The sequence below is a fragment of the Heteronotia binoei genome, chromosome 3 (genome assembly GCF_032191835.1).
Source record: "Heteronotia binoei isolate CCM8104 ecotype False Entrance Well chromosome 3, APGP_CSIRO_Hbin_v1, whole genome shotgun sequence".
Taxonomy (NCBI): Eukaryota; Metazoa; Chordata; class Lepidosauria; order Squamata; family Gekkonidae; genus Heteronotia; species Heteronotia binoei.
In genome coordinates, this window is record NC_083225.1 from 164,404,536 (window position 1) to 164,428,099 (window position 23,564).

At 39.8% G+C, this 23,564-nt stretch overlaps 2 protein-coding genes across 6 annotated transcripts; one reads left to right on the forward strand and one right to left on the reverse strand.

Moving 5' to 3' along the window:
- Positions 1 to 4,976: 4,976 nt before the first annotated feature.
- On the reverse strand, positions 4,977 to 9,306 carry MRPL57 (mitochondrial ribosomal protein L57). Of its 4 annotated transcripts, none has more exons than XM_060234805.1 (3): positions 9,210 to 9,306; positions 6,829 to 6,993; positions 4,977 to 5,375 (listed from the first exon to the last, which is right to left on the reverse strand). In XM_060234805.1, the coding sequence occupies exon 3, from the start codon at positions 5,371 to 5,373 to the stop codon at positions 5,059 to 5,061; it is 315 nt and encodes a 104-aa protein (XP_060090788.1). In that variant the 5' UTR covers positions 5,374 to 5,375; positions 6,829 to 6,993; positions 9,210 to 9,306; the 3' UTR covers positions 4,977 to 5,058. The 4 variants fall into 4 exon arrangements, with proteins under 4 accessions (XP_060090788.1, XP_060090790.1, XP_060090789.1 ...); XM_060234807.1 differs by having other exon boundaries at positions 4,977 to 5,381; XM_060234806.1 differs by lacking the exon at positions 6,829 to 6,993 and having other exon boundaries at positions 4,977 to 5,381; positions 9,210 to 9,299.
- A 12-nt stretch (positions 9,307 to 9,318) lies between these two features.
- SKA3 (spindle and kinetochore associated complex subunit 3) lies at positions 9,319 to 22,535 on the forward strand. Of its 2 annotated transcripts, none has more exons than XM_060234799.1 (10): positions 9,319 to 9,405; positions 11,537 to 11,705; positions 12,666 to 12,730; positions 15,442 to 15,604; positions 16,878 to 17,223; positions 17,876 to 17,943; positions 18,542 to 18,717; positions 18,889 to 19,071; positions 19,224 to 19,351; positions 20,889 to 22,535. In XM_060234799.1, exons 2-10 carry the CDS (start codon positions 11,603 to 11,605, stop codon positions 20,902 to 20,904), a joined length of 1,248 nt encoding a protein of 415 aa, XP_060090782.1. In that variant the 5' UTR covers positions 9,319 to 9,405; positions 11,537 to 11,602; the 3' UTR covers positions 20,905 to 22,535. The 2 variants fall into 2 exon arrangements, with proteins under 2 accessions (XP_060090782.1, XP_060090783.1); XM_060234800.1 differs by having other exon boundaries at positions 9,379 to 9,479.
- Positions 22,536 to 23,564: the final 1,029 nt, after the last annotated feature.

Consider the following 23,564-nt stretch of genomic DNA (forward strand, 5'->3'; position numbering starts at 1 on the left):
CCCCTTTCTTTCCATGCAAGAGGCGAGACATCCTGTGTTGTGACATATAGCAGTGGTATAGTGCAGTAACCACAGCACCTTATCCCAGCTTAATAATGTACATTCCCCCCTCTTCATTATATAGCTGTCTGAAGCACTATAAAATATGTAAAATGGTACTCTAAACTGCTTTGGTATTGGCAGCAACATAAACTAGGATTTAAATTTGGAAGACAAAATTCTGATATTGTAAATTCTTTTGTAATTCTTTTGTTTTATGAAGTTCTTACAGATAAAAAACCCAGATGAAAAAAAGGGGAAACCTGGCCCCCTTTATTACTACCCAAGAAGTAACCAATGCGGCATGTGGAGATTTATATGAAATTCCATTTTTGCATGATGTAAAATAGCATTTTTTTTCCACAATTCAACTGTAAATGAAAGAGGAGCTAAAACAGGGTATGTTGCCTTTGTGACCTATCAGACCTTGTGTCAAACCAGACAGAATGCGAAAGATCCATGATTAGGCCTTTTCCTATTTTTAATTAGTTAGGCCCACAGCTGCTTTGAAGAATAAGAGTTGTCATTATGAGATGTTTAACCCTTTCCTTCCATGTCTCTCAAATAACTGGTGAATGGGCTGACTGCTCTCAGTCCTGAATCTAACATTTGATCTTTTGCTCAGGTACTGGGATTTAACCCCATTCCCTGCACAGAACACCTAGTGGTTTGACTTAAGTGCAATGAGAAAAGCTCTAACATGACACATGAGCAACTTGCAAGTGAGTCTGTAGTTCATATAAGAACTGAGAGGTGATGAGGCTACTGCTGATTTTTAATGCCCCATCATAACACCTACATGGTTATCTTCCACCATCTAGGAGCTGTAACAAAAGAACTGCCTCTGGTATATAGTAGGATGGAGCTGTTCTGCTCTGCCTTCCTTAAGAGTGCCTCAGCCTCGTATTTCAACAGCTTCAAAGGGGATAGGATGGGACTCGGTAAATCTCGGGAGCCAAACTATACATTTATGGGTTGTGCTTGCCAATATAAACTGCAGCAAATTTTATGATATCACGTTACATATGCAGGTTGCATAAAATGAGTAGGTAACAGGGTTCTCTTTGTAATGTGTACACAGAATTAAAGGCCCATGTGCACTTTTATGAACATTAGGTGTCTAGATTATCAGAATTGTATTTCTCTTTTCAGTCCTGTTGAGATCATTGAAAACTACAGTCAATGTTAATATTTTAGTTTGCTCTGCAGTCCTTAAACCACTACGAAAAGATCCTATAGCAATTAATGAACTTACCAACTATCTATTAGATCAACTAGACTTTTTTAAAAAGAAAGATGTCTATAATACTATTACTTATTGCGTGGACATCTTACCAGTCACCCTAAATGATACCAAAGAGTAAAGTATAAAGTTTTGTTACACTGAAATACATGTTTACAGGTTTAACTACTATGCTTTACCTTCAAAGCATTTTTCTGGTGAATAAGGCTAGCATCAACAGCACTTTGAGGATCATACAGTATATTTACAAAACAGCATGCTGTTTTCTGGATGCCACTAAAAATTCTTCTCCATACAGTGATTGTTAAACTTGATTTCTGTTGAAAGTATTGAGTCAGTCAAATGCCCAAGAGGCTCTTTATATGAGATGCCAGCCAAAATACACTAAGTGAAGTTGAATCATAGCTACCTAACAGTACATCCTCCTCTGCATCAAGCTAGATGTCCAGTTTATTTTCCAGATATTATATTACTTGAATCTTGTAAATAGCAAGAAGAGTCTGACCATGTTTACAAAATTATTGAAGATGACTCAGAAGTTCTGCAAACAGTGAGATAAATGTACAGTAATTTTAGAACATGTTAAGACACTGTCAAGATCCTCTTTGTTCTGACACCAAAGACCTAGCAGCTCACACATTTTATATGGTTTACATTGTGTTACAATTCTGGGATTACACCAAAACTGGTCTCTAGTAGGTGGTTTAAGGATTGCAGCCTTGACCTCAGTCCTAAATCTCTTTACATAGTACATAGTTAAGGACTGCAGGTGCAGCAGACAGATACTCCAGTTTCATCACTTCCCCCAGTGTAAATTCCATAACCACAGAATGCACATTCCAGATTTAATTTCTGGGACTGCTTCAACCTGCGTGTTTACCAGGGCACATGTCAGATACAATACATGGCAGAGTATTTCTGATAAGGTGTCTGCGAGTATTTTATTTAACTATCAGTATCTTAATTGTACTAAGTAAAGTTGCAAGTATTCAGATTTAATTGTGGAGTTAGAAGAGGATACATAATGTGAATAGCATCTTTTTATGTTGCCTATAGGAATATTCCTATGCACAAAAAACATTGCAATTAATAGTTTAATACTTCAAAGTGACTTTTTAAATGGGCTTTTATAAATACACAAGTACACAGATCACTTTGCCTGAAATTTTCTTATTTTAAATTGTACCTTGTAATATCTTCATGTATGTTTTCCAGCAATGTAATAATTTTAGATCATGTTGAATATTTTGTAACTCAAAGTGCAGACTTCCATTCATATCTTAATTATAACTCATGATCAAGAGGGAAAAAATGCATAATCTTTAAGCCCTTCTTTGCCAAAGTGGTGATACATTCATGGATTATGACACAATGAATGCAAAAGAAACTAAATAAATACCTTGAAAATAAGTTGTCAGTTGCAGTGTATTTCTCAATACCAGAAGTGGAAAAGGGGGGAAAAGGTTAATTGAAATAGCAGGATGGTGAACCGTAGGTTAGAGGGACATCATGCAAAGAAATATTTTAAAAGTTAAGATCCTGTGGTCTGCAAGCCCAACCTGAATAATAGCAACAGCCAGGAGAAAATGTCAGCTGAAGGAACCATCATCATTACTGGAACGTATCCGCAGGATCTAGTACCATGAGTGGTGTAAATAGAGTGATATGGGAGGCACTTGATAAAAAGGTGATCCATCTACATAAGCTGTCATCCACTGAAACCAGAAGGCCATCTGACAAACCATAACCAACCTACAAAAGTTGTGATGCAAGCTAACAACAGCTTTGAAAACTTAGAAGAATGTATAAATGGGTCCAGTAATACCTGATAGCTACCATACCAAAAGTCATATACCAAATGCTAGGAATTTAGGGATAGTCTTTATCCCTATTTATCTCATGTTCATTGCCTTTTGGTATTTCACCCACCATCAAACTCTTTGGAGCAGGAACCTGTCCCCCCCCCCCCCCAAAAAAAAACAAAATGTTTGAAGCACACTGCACATTAGTGGTGATAATGAGCCCTTAAAGAAGTCTAAAATATAAATAACTAAAATGTTTTTAAAATGCCCTAATTGCAATGCTCCTGATCAATGTTCCTGGTAAGCTGTGGAGTCTTGTGAGCAAAAATGTTACTTTGTGAGCTACTGGCATTAAAGTTGTGAGCTACTGCATAAATTAGTTTGCTCTAGGGCCATTTTTCCTGAGCTAAGACAAAAATGTGTGAACCAGAGGCTAAAAAACTGCACTAGCTCACACTAACTCAGCTTAGAGGGAACACTGCTCCTGACATATCTTGCTTGCAGACTGAATAATGAATTGTGTGGGCCATTAGCAACTCATGTTCTTATCGTTTTCATGATTGAAGGAAAATACTGACAACGCTCAAGCAGTTCTTCAGTACAAAACTATGAGTTGTTTTTATACTCCTTTTCTTTACCCTGGAGAGTCTCTAAGCTGTTTAAATCACATTCCCTTCCTCTCCCCACAATAAGCACTTTGTGAAATAGGTGGGGCTAAGATAGTTCTGACAGAACTGTAACTGGCCCAAGGCCACACAGCTGGCTTCATGTGGAGGAGTGTGATATCAATCCTAGTTCTCCAGTTTAGAAACCATCACTCTTAACTATTACATCATGTTAACATGTTAAGAGTGCTGGCCAAGGGGAGAAACTCACAATTGAAAATAAGGTATTCAGACACTGGGGACCTAAATACTATGTAAGAGGTGACATAATTCATGAAGCAGTTAAATTAGAATGACCATCCAAATCAAAGTATTTTTGACTCACTGTTTTCATGTAGCAGTTGAAAGACCTTGGAGAAAAAGAGGTAAGGTAAAGGTAGTCCCCTGTGCAAGCACCAGTCGTTTCCGACTCTGGGATGATGTCGCATCACGATGTTTTCACGGAAGACTTTTTACGGGGCAGTTTGCCATTGCCTTCCCCAGTCATCTACACTTTCCCCCCAGCAAGCTGGGTACTCATTTTACCAACCTCGGAAGGATGGAAGGCTGAGTCAACCTGGAGTTGGCTACCTGAACCCAGCTTTCGCCAGGATCGAACTTGGGTCATGAGCAGAGCTTAGGACTGCAGTACTGCAGCTTTATCACTGTGCCATGGGACTTATAATTATCTAGGTAGGCACATAATTATCTAATATGGCAGGAATACCAAATATAAAGGTTAAGAACTATCAGAATATTGGGGTTTTCCTTCTTAGAACAAGATAACCTGCTTAATTTTTTCCAATAACCTTTATTCCCATCCACCCCAATTCCTGCCACATGTGCCCCAACATTATACAGAAGCTTCCTGTTTTACAAACAGATGGCCACATGGTTATACATACATATGTATAACCAGGCTTTCCCATTCTGTGGATATTAAAGGGCCTGGGCCAGGTAGCTTGTGCAAATGTTTTATTGGGCCAAGTGACTTCAACTTGGAATGTGAAGAAAAATAATGTGAGAGGCTGCATCTCTTCCTTAACCTCCTATTCCAGTTTTTAGAGCTCACCTGCTTTATGCAGTCCCCATTATGTTGTTCAGAATACCAACCTGACTAGCTCTTCCATGGAAAGATATTCACTAAGCATACTACTAAAAGCTTTGGAAGGTAAAAAATGCATAATTTAACAAAGTATTCCTAACAATGCTGATTAAATAAGAGACTCATAACTGAAGAACAGCATATTTGTTAACAAGCTTTACTGATTATTGTTGCTAGCATCAGATGTAACAACTGATCAGAGAACAGAGTTCAATAAACTGGTACTTAAGAGCTTTCCCATTTCTTGGTCACATTAAGATGGTTTAGGTGTTCTGTGGCATACTTGTGCTCAGGAAAATTAGACCTTCGTGCAGCTCTTATTGCTTCTGTTGATGCCTGCCTACGCTCCTCGTTATGGCGATACTCCTGCTCTCTAGTCATGTATGGCCGGCTCAGCCAATATTCATTTTCAGCTTCAATTTCCAACATTTTAATCATCTTGCATTTCATTTCCATGGTAACCTCCCTTGGCCGTCTGTGCTTGCCAATCCATTGATGCCCAGGAATTTTGTTTCGAAGTAGCACCAGAGTCAGAAACATTCCTTTAACTGTAACAGGTTAAAATAGCAACAAGTGAATATTCCTTTAATTGGCAATTCAAGCTCAAACAGATGCACTAGGCATTGGCGGAGATGGATTAGAAAATGCAACTTCTACCTATTAACACTTCAGCATTCTGTTTTATCCCTATCAGGGAATCCAACAAGTACATCTTTACCAGGCAGAGCTAATATTCCTTCACCAATGGGCAAGCACCCTGTCCCAAGTGCTGTGTGGACTGCAGAGAATTTCAGGGAGCAAATTAATGTTCTCTCACTTTCAGCTAGCTTTGTAGAATCAGCATACAAAAGCATGGATGTTTTCTGACCATACCAGGCAATGCAGGTCCTTCTCATTGTTTTCCTATTGCTTAGCTATCCGCGTGGAGTAGAGGAAGGGATACAGGTTTTGGCTAAATTCTCACTGTGGTGATGATTCTCTGAATTGACCACTTTCGGTCTGCAAGCAGAGGATAACATGACAATGCATACAAAAATAACCCTACACAGAAAATTAGACATTGGCAAGAAAGGTTATGCTTAGCTTTCTCCATGCCACATAAGTGGTGAAATTTGTATGTGTGGAATAAAAAACTGAGCCAGAATGGTGTACTAGTTAGGGAGTCAGACCAGTATCTGGGAGACTCAGGTCTGAATCCCTAGTCTGCCATGGAAGCTTCTTGGCTGATTCCAGAACCAGGTTTAGCATCTCACTGAGAAATAGGCCTGTCCTAATTGTACCAGGTGCAGCTTTCTAAGCAGCTCATTAAGCATAAGAGGTAGAAAGACTGCCTAACCAAACTTTACTTTAAAAAAATTATTCTCTTATCTAGGAAAATATGACTATTTCATAACTGAAGCAGCAATTTCAATTTGCTATGTGACAAGAAAGCAGAAGGGAAAACACGCGGGTATCCTTTCCCTCTCATGGGAATGCAGCAGATGTAAAGAAATAGGGATTTCCACCTCAATTCCCATTACAATCCAGCCACATGAATCTGGAGTATCAGGAGAATGGTCTTGTGAGACACCTGTAGAAGATGCATGATTGTTTTAAAAGGATCTAAGTAGTCTGTTTTGTTATTTATCCTGAACTCCTGGGAGCAAGATGGGCCAAGTAGAAACTGACAAACAAAAGGCCTTATTCTTGTCTATACCTTTTGAACGATACTTCATCTAGTGTCATTGAGAAAGTGGCTAAGTTTCTTTATTATGGTTTAAAGGCATGCCAGAGGATCTCATAGAAATAGTTTATGTTTATGCTTTTCCTGATGTATATGTATGCAATCATTCCATTTTATCTTTTTTTTAACCAATTTGCTCTGATATATATATATATATATATATATATATATATATATATATATATATATATATATATTATGCCAATAAAGGCCAACTTGACTTGACTCTTGTCTATACAAGCACAAATTCCATTGGATTTGGTGATACTTACTTTTTGCCTGACCAAGCTTAGAATCAAGCTGCACAATTCACACTACTGGCACAGAGGTTGGTCCTTATCCGGCCAGTTGGGCTGGCAGTCTTGTCTAGGCCAAAGCCTCTGAACAAAGCCAGTTCAGGCAGTATTTTTGGCATAAGTGTGCATCATCTTGAGGACCTAGCATAGAAAATTTAACGTACACAGAGGCCAAAATTAAATATAGTCAAGTTATTTAACCCCACTGATTCAACAGTGTTGAACTGGGGCCAGAGTGTTTTGTTCAATAAATAATAAGTGACTTGGTGGGGTAAAGAGAGGCTTCAATCTCACATGAGAATATGCAGAATTATGTATTATCCAATATTATGCAGATTTAAAAGGATACAATTTATAACACACCTGTTTTCTCACACAGCTTTATGCATTACAAAAAGCACAGTGCTGCCAGCTCCACTATACTGTATTTTTAAAATCTACAGCATGTCCTGCAGGGCCTTCTAAACAGTAAACTAACCATGACAGTTTTTCTTTGAAATGTACAAATGTTTAATCTCACAATGGATCTGGCTGAATTGCTTACAGATTATTTGTCACACAAAACAACATTTGTTAAGGAGGGGAGAAAGAGATGGAAAGAAAGCATATCAACTATTGAGAGCAATTTACCATCAACGTCTATAAGAAAATGATACAGTGGTTATCCTGTTGGACTACGACATAACAGTCCTGTTCAAACCCTTGCTTTACCAGAAGATTTGCAGGGTTACCCTGGAGCAGCTGTTCTCTCTTACAACAGGGTTGCTGGGAGGACTAACAGCAGAGGGGAAACTAATGCATACTGTTTGGTTATTTACTGTCTTGTGCTCCTTAGAGGAAGACCAAGATCCAGGTGGACAGCCATGTTGGTCTAAAGCAGTAGAACAAAGTTTTGTTTCAGTGGCACCCTTAAGACCAACAATGTATTATTCAGATAGTGAAACAGAATCTTCTCATCCATTACACATAGGAAGGATGTATGTGTATGTGTTTATTTCTATTTATAGCCTGTCCTCCCCAAGAATGGGCTCAGGGCAGGTAAAAAGGTAAAGGTATTCCCCTGTGCAAGCACCAATCTTTTTCGCCTCTGGAGTGAAGCTGCTTTCACGTTTTCACAGCAGACATTTTACGGGGTGGTTTGCCATTGCCTTCCCCAGTCATCTACACTTTCCCCCCAGCAAACTGGGTACTCATTTTACCAACCTCGGAAGGATGGAAGGCTGAGTCAACCTGGAGCCGGCTAACTGAACCAGCTTCTGCTGGGCAGGTAACAATTTATAAAAATTACAGTCAAGAAATATCATACATCAGTTACAAGTTAAAACATCAGATGAAATTAATTAAGATACCAAGATGGCAATAGAGAACAAAGCTCAATAACTGGGCCAAGACACAGATGTTAATAATCCTATGGGTCAAAGGCTAGGGCCGTCTGAAGCAGGGAGGCCATATGATGTTGTCTGGGTTTTGATAATTTATTTCCTCCTCTGTTTTCCCTCAGAATTGAACCCAACCACATAAAATCAATTTATTATTCCAGTTTGACCCCTGAATCTGTAATACTTTGCGGTCAATCAGCAGTTTTTCTCCAGACCAGATTGACAAGGGATCCTGGAGGTTTTTGCCATCTTCTGGGCATAGACCAGGGGTCATTGAGGATGTGTGAGAGGGAGATATTTGTTAGTGACCCTGGAGATCGCTTCAATATGCTCACTCTCCACCTATATATATTCACTAGTTATTTCTATTTTTATTTCTGTCTCTGTCTTGACTCTACTTGGCCCCCCCTCCTATATGTAATGGTTGAGGAAATTCTACCTCAACAAATGCTAGAATCATATAAACCTGACTTGATCCACTGAGGAACTTCTTAGCCACACTACTCAACGTTGATTTTTTTTAAAAAACCGCGTTATTTATTAGTTTTTCAATCAGCTGTTCCTGCAAAGAGCTCAAGTTTGCATTTCCAATTTCTGTCCTCACAACTACCTTGTGAGCTAAGTCAAGGTGGCAGTGAATGGTCTGAAAATTATATAATGGGTAAAGGGGGGAACTGAACCAAGGGTCACTCGGTGATCGGGAATATTTTAATAATGATTATAACGATTTGTGTTTGTAACAGCTAAACATCCTTGCTTGTGGGAGCGAAGCAAACCACGCCATGCAAGGAAGGATCCATCCCGCTGCCTAGCCAACACAGTGAAGGCGGCTCCTGGGGAAAGCTCCATCCCCACCGCCATTTCCATGTGACTGCGAGGACTACCGTTAGGGAAGGCGGCAAAGGAATCCGGACCCTCTCGCCCTGCGCTTCCTTCACTCTAGGTCTCAAAGGGGCCCTTCCTTCCTGCACAACTCACCGAATACCAAACGCCCCGCCGCGTCCCGCACTACAGCCTTGTCAAGATGGCGTCGCCTGGCAACAATCCGCTGGGTTTGCTGTTCTCGCGAGACTCCGTGCGCGTTGCCGGAGTGACCAATCGGCGTTGGGTTGAGGAGGGGGATTCAAAGCGCGAGGCGGGGCGCTCTAAGAGTCAACGGCTGTTGCTGGAGCGGGTGAGGCGCGTGGTGGGGCTTCGCGTAACTGGCAGAAAAGAATTCGGGCTTATTTCTCCTGCTCCCCCTTTTCGGTGTCTAATTGGTGGACTTGTGATTCTTTCTTATTGGTGTGGGGAGGTAAACGGGTAACAGTTACTTGAAGCTCCCGGTGAGTGGGTGGGTTTTAGGTAGATGTCCTGTCCTCCCCCTTTATGTTGTATTCTTTTTTGGGTGTATATTGTTTGTGTTTCATCGTGGTCCGAAGTCGAGGTTGTGTGTTATTTCCATTTCCTTGTAACTCTTCCTTGAGTTTCAGTAAGAAAAGGCATCGGGTTAACTAATAAATGAAGAGAACAAAAGTAGGATAGTTGTTGCCCATGTGCGTTTCTGATGTCCCCCTCTTTCTGTTAATATGAAATATATGTGTATTTGGAGTAGTGCGCAGCGCTTGAAGTGGCTTTTATGGCTGATGGTGATTGTGAATCTCCATTAACCTCAGTGAGTACCACTTGTATAGCATGAAGAGTTTGAGGACTTTTTACAAATTTTCCAGTGGAAAGTTAGGAAGATTTGGGGAGCCCTGGAAAAAAATAATCTCCTATGAACTGGGGGGAGTGAGTGAAATGTGCTGCGATTGCACAGGGACCAAAAGCAAAACAACATGTGTGGTATAAATATGACTGCCAAATCCCAAATATACAAAATAATACTGTAGTAATGATTTATAGAATCATAGAGTTGGAAGGATCTTCAGGGTCATCTAGTCCAGCCCCCTGCACAAAGCAGGAACTTCACAAATATGTCCCACACATACATACATCTGCCGTGACCCTTACTCCAGAAGGTGGCAAAAATCTCCAGGATCCCTTGCCAAACTGGCCTGATATAAAATGTATTTTCAAATAGCTATCTAAAATGGATTACGGACCATTGGATCTGGTTTACTGATTTAGTTTACTTGTGTGCGGATGCAGGGAGAGGTTCCCAAATTGCATACAGCAACTGTAACTGACCATCCCCATTGGTTGATATCAGTATTAATGCTAACTATTGCAACATAATATATCAATGACTCCAGAGGAAATTAAAACAGTAGCAGCATATGGTTCTTGAAAAAACATTTGGAAACAGCTTGGAGTACTAGCCCACCCATTACACCAAAGTGCCACAATGAACGTTTTGTATCATAGATTAAAAGAAACTTACAGAGGCTTACAGAGTTTTTGTGATTAGATTTGTTGAAAATCTGACATTTTGAGAATATGTTTTGTATCACTATTAATTCATTAATATGCTTATTTTGTATGTGTGGGATTTGGCAGTCATTGCTGAGGGTAAAGTGTAAATGACTGGGGAAGGCAATGGTAAACCACACCATAAAAAGTCTGCTATGAAAACTTGAAAGCAACGTCACCCCAGAGTCTGAAATGTCTGGTGCTTGCACAGAGGACTGTCTTTACCTTTCTTATGTTGTTTTGCTTTTGGCTTGTATGTTTAGCACTGTGTCCCTTTAATTCTTGCAGAGATTGCATAGGGTGCAGGTGTTTGCAGCCATGTGTCACTTTAATATATTAGGTATATGCTATGTAGTACAATTCTATGCGTTTAACTAAATTATTTGTGAACATTGTTAGAGCAGAAAAAAAAGTATAGCTAGATTTGAAAGCAAAGTACTTAGTGTATATACAGTTTCCCTTTAAAAAATTTGGGGGTGGGGAGTTAATTTCCATGGTTTCAAAAAATTCTAGAAGTGTAACATATCTTTTTTATCGTTTATTGTGCCTCCTTCAGAGCTATCTTCAGTCTTATCTAAATAAATTAAGACTGAAGATAGCTCCGAAGGAGGCATGTTTCATCGTGTTTAAAAATTGTTGCCATTTCAGTTAGCACAGTTAGTGTAAGATCTGGTGAGTTTACAAATTACTGTTACAGGTAACATTGTGGTGAGAATGAATCTCACAGTTGACCAGTAGGAAACAGCAATTACCTTCCAAACTCAGGCATAATTTGTTGGTGTCTGGCTGATTTATGGGTAGCTCAGGCCGATACAGGGCTGAAATGGATTCAATGAGATCTTCTGGTTTTCAGACTTCAGAAGAACCACCTTGTGCTTAAATATTTTCTGTTGTAATAATGCCTTATGTTGCAGGTTACTAGAAGTTTGCTCTGAAGGCAATAGCAACAAAACATTGCTTTGTGTAGAGTTCCCTCTAGCATGGATCTGTCAGGAAGTTTCTTCAGTAAACTTCGAGCCTTAGTGATCACTTTGGAGCAACAGAATGAGCAGCTAAAGCAAGCTTTTCGTGGAGATGAAACAGGTAAGAATAGAGTATCAATAGCAGCAAAATGTGAGGTTAGTGGGCCTGGTTCTGTGGAATCCTCTGATATGGGCTTTTTCTTGCTGTTCTTTGGCTGTGCACAAGCTGTACAATGACGTGTTAGTTGTAAAACAGAGCATCTGGTGAACAAATGCTAGCCCTGATCCCAAGGAATAGCTGTCTTAGTTTAAAGAGCTATAACCAACTTCCTTTGACCTAGGCTTTTGGTTCAATGGATATCTTTGCAGTCCTAGGCACACAAAAGGCTTAATTTTGGCTTGCTAAGTATTCTTTTGAATGCAACAACATAACCATGGCTAAGTATTCTTTTGAATAATTGAAGATAAGCAGCAACCCAAAATTTGAAAATGTTTGGAGCGTGTTTGCAGACCATGGTCAAATGCTGCATCTGCACTCAGCAAACCAAAACTTCTAAGGCAGTTTCCCAGTCTATCTCTAGTCTCCTGTTAGGGAGAGGACTTAATTTAACAAACTTAACTGTAGCTTCCTTGCACATTTTGAATTTGAACTAAGATTTTAAGGTAAGGTTCAGATGGAATGACAAAAACCTTGATATTGGCTCTACTTGAATGAGATGTGACTTGTTCCCACAAACCAGTTTGCTGGTTCTGATGTAATAGCAAACTACACTTTGCTGAAAATCCAGAAGTCACTAAATTAGCCTAGAACATGTGAGCATGGATGGGAAGAGGGATCATGTAGCACAAACCCATTGTGCATTAACTCATTGGTTGTGTTCAGATATGTTTTCACAAGATCTTATTAACATTTCGCTATTATATAATAGTAGTGATAGCCATTTATTGTAAGAGATCATCATGGCTTCATTGAGGCTCTGTGCTGAAACATATTCATCTTCAACCATGTTGTAGTATTATATGCCCTGGAACATCTTAAAGATATTGAACTGTGCTTTTTTATTATTTGTGTGTCTTGAAGAATTTGAAGATGACTCCCCAATGAGATACTTACATGAGCTGTACTCTGAAATCAGGACACTGAAGGTACTATTTGGTTTGCTACAACTTACTTCATTTTTACAGTGATCATTGTTTACAGAATGAAAGTGCAACAATTTTGTTTCTAAAATATGGTCTGCATAATTTTCAAAGCTGGATAGCATATCATTTTTGGCTGGCTAGGTTACTGTGACTGAGCTAAGAACTAGAACCTCTGAAGAGACCAGCCCAGCAACATCCCAAGAAGCTGGGCAAGGGTCACCCCTTCTTTCTTTAACCAATAACAGCAAGCGAGTCTTCAATTCCCAGTAGCTGTTACAGTCGGTATTGTTTTTATAATTTGTGACAAATAGAAGAGGAGGAGATTGGATTTATATCCCACCCTTCATTACCCAAAGGAGTCTCAGAGCAGCTTACAATCTCCTTTCCCTTCCTCTCCTCACAACAGACACCTGTGAGGTAGGTGGAGCTGAGAGAGCTCTCCCAGAGCTGCTCTTAAGCAGAAGAGCTCTGAGAGAGTTATAAATGACCCAAGGTCACTCCAGCAGTTTCATGTGGAGGAGTGGAGAATCAAACCCAGTTCTCCTAAATAAGAGTCCGCACACTTAACCACTACACCGAACTGGCTTGGTTATCTGGCTCCAACAACCAGATTGTCAACAGCCAATCCCCTGCTGAGACCTAAGCAGATTTAATCTCAGTAACATCCAGTAAAATTCTAGGGAGCAGAGGGAATGGAGAAGGAGCGAGTTATATAGTTCACAATTATCTCATAGAGTGAGACATGGATTAGAAAAAGGGTAGCTCAGTGTTCTGAGGAATCAGAGGAGTTGAGGACTTGGTTACTGAATGAGTGGATCCAGGTTAATGTTTGTCATTTGGAGAAACTGTTGAGCTGGGAATAATTGAGAGAGTGTTCATATTGCATTCTCTCTCTGAAACAAAGATTGGCTAGGGATAGTGATCTCCCAGAGAAAGCTGATACTAACAGTAAATCTTTGATTTATGAACCTGAATGGTTGCTTGTGCAGTTATACCATTATAAAGTATTGAAATCTGTAACATCATCCAGCAAGCTAACTGACCCTTTTTCCAGGGCTCTTTTTCTAGCAGGAGCGCCTCTGCATATTAGGCCACGCCCCCTGATGTAGCCAATCCTCCTGGAGCTTACGATAGGCTCTGTACTAAGAGCCCTCTATGCTCTTGCAGGATTGGCTACATCAGGGGGGCGTGGCCTAATATGCAGAGGAGCTCCTGCTAGAAAAAGAGCCCTGCAAAGGAGTAAATAAAAGCCGCCTAATTACAATAAACGTATGCCCTCTATGAACTACCTCATCTTTAATATTGTTCATACTTCTCATCAGACTGTAAAGAAGGCTGAATCATGTAGACCAAGTTATTCAATTGTAGGCTGCCAGATCCTGCAAAAGCCTCTGTTTCAGAGGGATGTTCCTTATGCCTGTGAAAGACACCAAAGAGCACTCTTTAAACTTGCACCAAAACCCATCTCAGCCACCTTTTCCACCGTGGTGTTACTCTGAATACATGTGAGGCAATAAACTGAAAGAGTGAGCTCTGACTCACAAAAACTCATATGGGAATGAATGTTGTAAGTCTTGAAGGTGCTGCTGAATTTTTGTTTTATTTTGCTGTAACAGACTAGCACAGTTACCTCTGCAGTCCTGTGTGCAGTTACATAGGAGTAAATACCATTAAACTCAGTGGGGCATACTTCTGAGTAAATACACATATAACCAAACTAAAGCTCCCTGGGCAACAATTTGGAATAGACTAATTAGCAGAAATCAGGTGCTAGGTAGCAGCCCCAGTTTAGCATCACATGGTTAGCAAAAACCGGAACAGAGAAGATTCTAAATAATCAATAAGCAGTTACTTTAAAAACAACTGAGGAACAAAAATAAAACTTTTCCTAAATTTTAAAGGCTTCCATATGCATAGATTACTTAAACAATTTCTTTAAACAAAGTCCACCATTATTCCAATTTATAGAACTTACAAAACTGGCAGTTATGTGAATATTTAGGAAATCGAGATTCTAATCTATACAGTTATATCAAAGCAGCATGTCTTATAAAAGCAGTTAAAACTAGATTAAAAAATGAAACTTTCTGTACTTGTGACTGTGGAGGAAAATGACCAAGGGGTGGGAGGGCACTATAACATGGAATGTAACTGTATTGCAGGGCTGCTCATGAACTTGCAGAACAGAACAGAATCCATTGGCGCCTTAAAGATTAACATTTATTCCAATATGAGCTTGGATGAGACATCCTTTAGAGTGCTAGATGGTGAGCTACATTCAAGGCTGCAGTCCTATGCACAATTTTATAATAGCCCCCTCAAGACTTGGGATTTAACTTCTGAGTAAATATGCATATGATCAGACTGATCCTGCCCTCCAATTAGGTGATGAACAAATGTGACTTAGATAAGGGGAAAATAGTACTTGTATTTGTAGCTGACCCCAATATGCAGGAAGGCTACATGTCTCAGTCTTCTCCTTCCCCACAAAATAATCCATGTTAACGTCTATTCAGCAGTTAAATTAAAATGTATTTCTGATATTCTCTATGAAAAGAGAGATGATTATCATATTACGGATTTCCATTATGTGGAGAAATAAATTACCCCTTTCAAAGGCTTTGTTAGTTCTGCTGTACCAGCACTTACAAGTGATCTTGCTCTGTCCTGAGCTGCTATATAGCTTGTTAACAATTTTCTTATATGAATTAAAGGTTGAAGCTGGTAATGTTCTTACTAAGAAATCTCAACAACGAGATACTACCTATGACTTCATAAAGGCCAGCAAAGTTCTAATGAACAGAAATGCAGTAGACCTTGGAAAGACAAGAGAACTTTTTGAGAAATATGGATACAAGCCCATTATTAGGGAAGCAGGTAAATGTTTTTCTTCCCAATCTAGAATGTTTGGCACTTTCTACACATCCTCATTTTGTATCTGAAAATTGTCCAGAAAAAAATTTAACACCCCACCTCAAAAAAAAAAAAAATTCCTTAAACAGACTGAAACCTGGTTTTCCATGTTAGATTTTTGGTGGTTTTGTATTATGCCGGGTTAGTTTTACATGCTGTATAGACACCTTGATTTTTTTCCAGTAACCTCAAATATTGGACTCGCAAAAGAACTGTGCACCTAATGTATTTTATATTCCAAGTTTTTCCTGGAATTATGGGCTACACTTGCTCATTCCCTTCTAATGCAAGGCATCTTCCTCCTCTTCCCTACAACTTGATTTCTTCCACTGGAGGAATATTTCTCAGGCAAATGGAATCATTTGATCAAAATGGTACTTTATGCTTTAAGACATGATGGCTCAGTAGCATATTTGCCTTACAGTGTGTGATATTTTTCCTTTAGAGCGTTAAAAATTGTTAATCCTTATTCTAGGATTAGGAAAAGCTGTGTGCAACTGGCCACTTTTGTCCACATATATAAAAATTAAAATTCTGTTGAGCTGCCAACATTGGTTGGTACTATATCAGCTCAGGATGCAGCTAACTTTATTAAATGATGCAATCTAAAATAGAAAAATTTGTCCATGAAAAAAACAGCCATGTATAAGATCTCATGGAAGTTTCTAATGGCAAATCAGTGCCTGCATGTGCACTTCTGAATATAAAGTATGATTGCACTTGGACATCACAGTAAGCTCTAATATAAACAGAGGTTTGTTTGCATTGAGCATGGACCCAGCCTGTTTGCTGTGTTCATGTAATGCCTTCCCCTTACTACTACTAAGAACCCCGCCCCCCTTATCTCCAGAGCTTCCTTGAAAACTTCCTAGTTTGACCATCAAAGAAAATAGGCTGATCAAATTGTAAAATGTCGACCTCTGCAGGTAAGAGGAGGAGAGATACTGGTGAACACACAAACACCACCAACTGTTCATGCCAACACTTATGTTCAGTATAGAGTGCAACACTAACAAACTGTATTCAGATGGAATGACAGACCACAATTTGTCATGACAAGAATGAAACTTGGAAGACTTCTGGGAGGAGGCAGCATGCGTGTTCAGGCCATGCTCCTGTTGTATGGATTCTGGGAATGTTAAGACTGAATACCAATAGAAGCAACTGTATTCTTTTTAATAGTTTATAAGCTGAGAAACAGCACACATTCAATACTGCTTTTTTTTTTTTAATAAAGTGGCAAAAGATGAAGCTGAAACTGATCCTGAACCTGCCAAGTCTGATCAAGAAGAACCAAAAAACCATGCTTGCCCTGAAAATTCCTCCAAATCTGATCTTCTGGTACGAATTCCACAACTTTCAGATTTTGGGCTTTCAAAATATGCTCTCCCCAGTACTTGGAACAATGTGAATATATTACCACAAGCCAATGTACAGAAGGAACAGCCAAGAGAGGATTATTGTCCATCACCCAAGACAGAACAGTTTTGTATTAAAGGACGTGACCTTTGTGTGGATGATGACACTGTATATTTGTCAGAGGACCAAACAATCTTCCTGCTTAACAATGCAAAAAAAAGTAGGTAAGTAGCATCCTTTTGAAACTGAGAAATGACAGCTAGATGTTCTTACTACTTTATTGTACTTTCTGCCCTTAATGTGATAATTTATTGTTGAGTTTCCAAACGTTAAAAATGGAGTTTAAGCTACAAATATGTGTACAATGTTTAAAACAATTAAATGAAACACAAAAACAAGCAAGAAGTGGGGGGCTGATAAGAGTCAATGAGGAAATGCCGAACAAATGTCTTCACCAACTGGCAAAAGACAGCAGTAGAAGAAGACAGACTAATCTTCCTGGGGAGGAAGTTTCAGAGTTTTCACACTACAATAAAGAAGGCCCTTTCTCATGTTGCCTCGTGGCTTTCCTCTAAAAGCACCCAAAGCAGGGCTTCTGAATGACTGGAATGGTTGGGTGATTCATATGAGCAGGCGGTCCTGCTAGCCCAAAGTTGTATAAGACTTTAAAGGTTAATAGCAGCACCTTGAATTGGGCCTGGAGTGGTAGGTTGTGTACAACCTACTCTAGACAACATTCTGGCTGCAGCAGTCTATACCAACTGTAGCTACTGGACAGTCTTCATGGGCAGCCCCATGCAGAGCACACTGTAGCAGTCTGATCTAGTTGTTACTAGGGTATGTATCAAAGTTGCAATATTTTCGTCTTTTCCTTAGGCAAGCTAATAAGATGCAAGCATCAAAAGAGAACCTAGCCACACCAAGGGAAAAGAGTAAAGTGTGTGGTAAGTCCTAGTTAATCAAAATGAGCTGCTTAAACCTTGAAAGAGGCATTCAAAAATAGAAATAAAAATGTGATTACATTTAAGCAAACTGGGTTGTTGGGGTGGGGTTGGTTTGTTTGCAACTAGGCTAAACTAAAACTGAGGTAAATAAATTTTTATTACTAATAGGAGCATCTCAGAAATGCTGCTTTTTGTTACCATGATGTTCAGAGGCATACTGAGGACCAAACTAGAAGTGATGGTGTCCTCATATCTGATACAGGGGTGCCACTGTCATTTTAAGATCTAAAATGGGCAATTGAAACATGCTTCACAGGCCTGATAACAGGATGAGTCATTCTTGTGTGTGCGCCCCCCCCCCCCCCCAGCATCTTTCACATGCCAAAAGAGCCACTGTTAACCAAGTATTATATATATTAAAAAAAACGTTTTAGGCAAAACTGAGAAGCTTCCCATGTGTTCTGACTGACAACTGAGATCTGGTGAATAAGGGAGTCGTCATAGAATCATGTATCTCAGGCCTGTGTTTTTATGCTGAACATTTCTAAATCTTGAACTATGCCCTCCCTATTTAAAATTACCACTCTGTCTTTTTCAGATTATGATTATATGGCTTCACCTGTAGTGCCCACTTTCTGTACACCTGGATTGAAAGTTCCCTCCAGAAAGAACACCACTTTACCCAAATCCCCAGAGAGTAACCAGTCAGATGTGTCTAATCATATGAATGAAGCTACCAAACTAGACCCTCAGTCTCTGAGGAAAGAGCCTGAAGTAAGCACCAAATAACTTATTTTATTAATGTTCAGTGTCATAGTTAGACATCCCATCCTATTACTGCATTTAGAGGAAAGACTCTGTCTCAGTGGTGATTATCTGAAATCATATTTCACTTTGTAAGTTAGTCTCTGTGTTCCCATTGCTGACACAATGATTCTTTTATAGCAAGCGTGTGTCATCCAGATGGTACCAAATAAAAGGTACATGGAAGAAGCTGTCCTGCCCTCAGAAAAGTATCTGGACTGTCTTAAAATACCTGCTCCTCCTGTCATATCAGACTACAGAAACATACTCAATACTCCTCCGCCAGCTCCTGAAATAACTGTCATTCCAACACAAATTCTGCAGGTGAGATAATTGTATTCTTCTGCAACTAGGGCTGTAACTCAGCATTTTTGCTAATTTTTTGCCTAGCTACATGGGTGGAGGGGAAATAAAAACTGGGAACTGCTATAAGCTATAAATATCTATACTCTCCTAATTTTAAAAAATTTATTTAGATTTTATCAAAGTATAACTCAAACATAGAACCACCCAGAGTCACAGAGAAGATGAAAAATGAAGAAATGGCTGCACAGTTTGAAAGAAGGCCTGTTCTTGCTGTTGATATTAGTCACAAAGAAAACAGGTGAGACTTAAGCATGGGAACTGGAGCCAAAAGTGTAATGGAACTAGTATAGTATTATATCTGTTGACAATTGAACACTCTCCCCACACTCCTGCCACTTTGCTTGAGTGTCTATGAGGAACTTGCTTTTTTGCACTTGAGTAGAGGGTGACCTGTCCTATTTGTGTTTGTCTTATGGTAGTCTCTGTCCATCAAATATAGCATTTGTTTCCCAACATGTGGGTTGGGCTCCAAAAGCAGGCCATAGGCCTGCCCTCCATAACAGCTATTCCTGCCCTTTGCATTGCTCTTCCTCCTTGCAAACATCTCGTATCTTGCCCCTGCTTGTAAAAAGAATGAGGGCAGAAGAGCCATTTTTGGATATGGTACAGGGGCTAGAGACAGGAGCCCTCCTCCCCTTACTGCAGAACTGATCAGGACTGAATCCCTGCTGCAAATTTTAAAAAGTAGGGGGTAGAAAAGACTCTAAAATGGTACTGCATTTCCATGGCAGACTTGGTGGTGCAGTTTTCCCTAGGTTGGCCCTTAGACTTATCAGTAATGCATAGGTGAAATCAGTGCAGGCTCTGAAAAGGGCCAGACTTCAGCCACTCTATAGGTGGTTAAAGATGGTAACATGCTGAGCATTAAGCAGATTTGAGCAAGTAACTGTTTCCTGTGTGAAGCAGGAAAATCATCATGTATGAAGTGGCTACTAGAAGAACCAACGTCAGTGTTTAATTTGAGGCAAGGCCTTTATTTTGGAAACCAAGCCCTGACCCTGGGAAATGCAGTCTTCTATGCCATACAATAGTTGGTACTTTTTCTTCAGAGGATATGCATGTGGATTAATAAAAGAAAGCAAGTAAAACATCCTGATGGTTATCAAAGCAACTGTCTTGGAATCTTAGAGGGGATTAGAGGTAGTAATGAAGAGAGGGAGATGAAAGGCTTAAAGGTAACATCTATAAGCAGGGCTGGGTACTTTGGAATGCTGCCCGCTTGGGATTCATAGTAAGGGCAGTAGTGCCATGCGCAGTGTTTGTTAGTTTCTCAGAACATCTTGTTGGCTGCTGGAGAAAATTGAATGCTGGACTAGATGGACCCCAAGGTCATAGTTTGCCTAGGAGTGCCAAAAAACCTTAGTTGGCTAGAGGGGTCACCATAACAAGTAAATTTAGACCTTAGGGTCAGCCATACCAGAAAGGCTGGAAACCAATGAAGTAAAAGCATAGTCTCTGAAAATTCTCCAGCCACAGCTATCATAAACTTGGATGGGTTAGGAGTTCTTGTGAATATCTCATCATTTAAGTGATGATATGATATGAAATCTACACCTGGGAAGGGGTGGAGGTGTAGCTGGTGGAGAATCTCCTAATTCAAATTGATACTACTTATCTGTTCATCTATTGGAAAGGGGGGAGACAAATTGCACTTCTTAGGCATCTTTTAAAATAAGAGATGGTTACAAAATGTTTACACATGCAGGAAAACTTCAAATATCACTTTGAAGATAGTCCGAAAACTACAATGTAACCTATTCCATTTACATTTCCAGAGAGTATTGTGGATGACTCTAACATAGAACCTAAATTTTTGTCTGGACTGTCATGTTCAAGGATACTTTCCACTTTTGAGAACTCAAGAAATGGAATAGAAAACTGTGGCAAAAGACAAGAACATAAGAGTTTTTGCATAAATGACTGGCCCCCGGCTGAACAAAATACTCTCTCTTCAAATTTGGTAGTACAGTCAGTCAGAAAACTATTCAAAGTCTCTACACTTCATTATGTCACCTTCAACTAACTTCATTCACATGTTTGAAAGAAATGGACTTCTACTCAATCACTTATTCGGTCTGATCATCTCTTAATCCTTGTCAGCCAGTTTTCTGCCTCTAAAGTATATGGGCCTGCTATAGTGTCTGTAGGCAGCACCTATTGCTTACATGGGCCCTATTATCCTAATGTCATGGGCCATTAAGAAACAGAATATTTCTTTTCTCTCTACCCAAACCTTTGTAAGCCTTTCAAATTATGGTATTATTAAAAGGTATTATTGCAGTCTTTGCATACTAGGTCCCAGTCTGGAAATGTCCTCTAGAGAAAGGTGATACCTGAGTTGTCTGGCAACTGGGTGTACTCAAGAAGCTTGAGGCAGCAGAGAATTTTTGTGGAAGAATTCCAGAGAAGAACAGCAGCTGGGCAGAAGAGCAGCCATCTTCTTGTGTGGCCCTTTCAGCACAAAATTTCTGGGCTTTCACTCTTGCTGTGCAGGAAAAGTGATTTTTCCATCTGTGAAGAACAGAGCCATCACCTAACACCTAGAACTGCCTTATGAGTTACAGCCCAAACACATTTTACATTTTTTTTACATTGCTTTTACTCATCCTGGGTCCTAGAATACCTGAGAGAAAGGTGGATATATATTTTAAATAAACACATTCTAAAAAGTGTGAAAAGGAAACAAATGGGTAAAGAGCTTACAGACAGTCTGAAGAAGCCAATATTCAATATTCTTTTTTTATCTTTATAAAAGAAACCATCATAGGGGACAAAAAGACATGGAAAATATATTTTCTTACAGTGCACTGAAGAATTGTAGGATATTTTTTTAAAAAGTACTATGAAGGATCTTTCAGGAGAAAACAGTCTGATTAATGGTGTTTAATGCAGGCTTCAGCTTGTTTTAAGTATAGGAGCTTTTAACTAATTTTCTCCTTTTTATTACGGGGAGTACAGTGCTTCAGCTTTATGCCAAACAGTTGTGAATAAATGTCATGTACAAGCAAAGAGTCTTTACAGCCAATTTTCTCTAAGGAGATTAGGCACCCACCTTCAAACTGACCTTGGTATTTTAGGAAAGATTTCACTGTACAGATTTTTGCTGAGCTCTTGAGAAGGGATTGCTTGCATAACAGGGCCCTTTTCTAGCTACATGATGCAACTTTTCTATGGGACAAAGAACTAGTTTGAAATAAAAGGTCTGAACACTTGCCCTTCTGAATCTACTCCCTCAGGATGCTACTGATCATGCTTAAGAACTTCTGTGCATACTAAAGGAAGGGCAAGAAATATATTCTTGATGCATACAGGAGGTCTGGTTATACCTCTCACTGATGGTTATTAGCAATGTCATATAACGTGGAGTATATGCTTGGTCATCAGAATGTTGGGATACGGTAATAAAAATAAGTAATACATCATTCCTTGTCCAGTAATTACTTTATATATTAATATAGCCAAGGCCTTCCCCTGCCCAAGCACTTTTTGTTTCTTTTTCTTGAACAACCCTGTAACAGTAACAGCTATCTGTCCTTACCATCCAGACCACCCTATTTCTGCACATCCTACTGTTCTGGACATGCCTTCTGCATGGAAATGAGTGGGATATTCAGATGTTTTCTGAGGGTGGGGTGACACTCTTATCTGTTAGAAACTATCTGATCACACCCTGTAGAGACATGACAATTACCTTGAAGCATGCAAAGGTGACAAATCTGGAGAACCACTATACCAGCTGTACTTGGTCATCCTGTAAAAGATACCTTTTAGTTAGGATATTTTAAAGTTACACTGATAGCATCCAAGGTAGTGACTTCTTTTCATCATCATCTTATTTATATCCCGCCCTCCCCGCTAAAGCAGGCTCAGGGCGGCTAACAGTATATTTAAACAAAACTAATTTAACAGTTAATTAAAATTCTATTAAAATTCTAAAACAATAAAATATTAATATGCTGGTGCTATTATACAGATGGTGAGTTTACTTAGCAGTCTCTCTCTTTAGTCGGTGAAGGCCATTCGAAAAAGGATGGTCTTGCAGGCCCTGCGGAACTGTTCAAAGTCCCGCAGGGCCCGCATTTCTTCCGGAAGCTGCTTCCATAGGAGTGGAGCCACAGCAGAGAAGGCCCGAGCATGGGTACTCTGTAGTTTTACCTCTTTTGGCCCAGGAATGGTCAGCAGGTTCTTCCCTGCTGACCTCAGTGGTCTCGGGTTCGTATGGGGAGAGACAGTCCCTGAGGTAGGCAGGTCCTCGGCCATATAGGGCTTTAAAGGTGATAACCAGCACTTTGTAACGAATCCGGTATATAACTGGCACCAGTGCAGTTCACGCAGCCCCGGCTGTATGTGCTCCCACTTTGGGAGCCCCAGTAACAGTCTAGCAGCTGCGTTCTGCACCAGCTGCAGCTTCCAGGTTCAGCACAGAGGCAGCCCCAAGTAGAGGGCGTTAC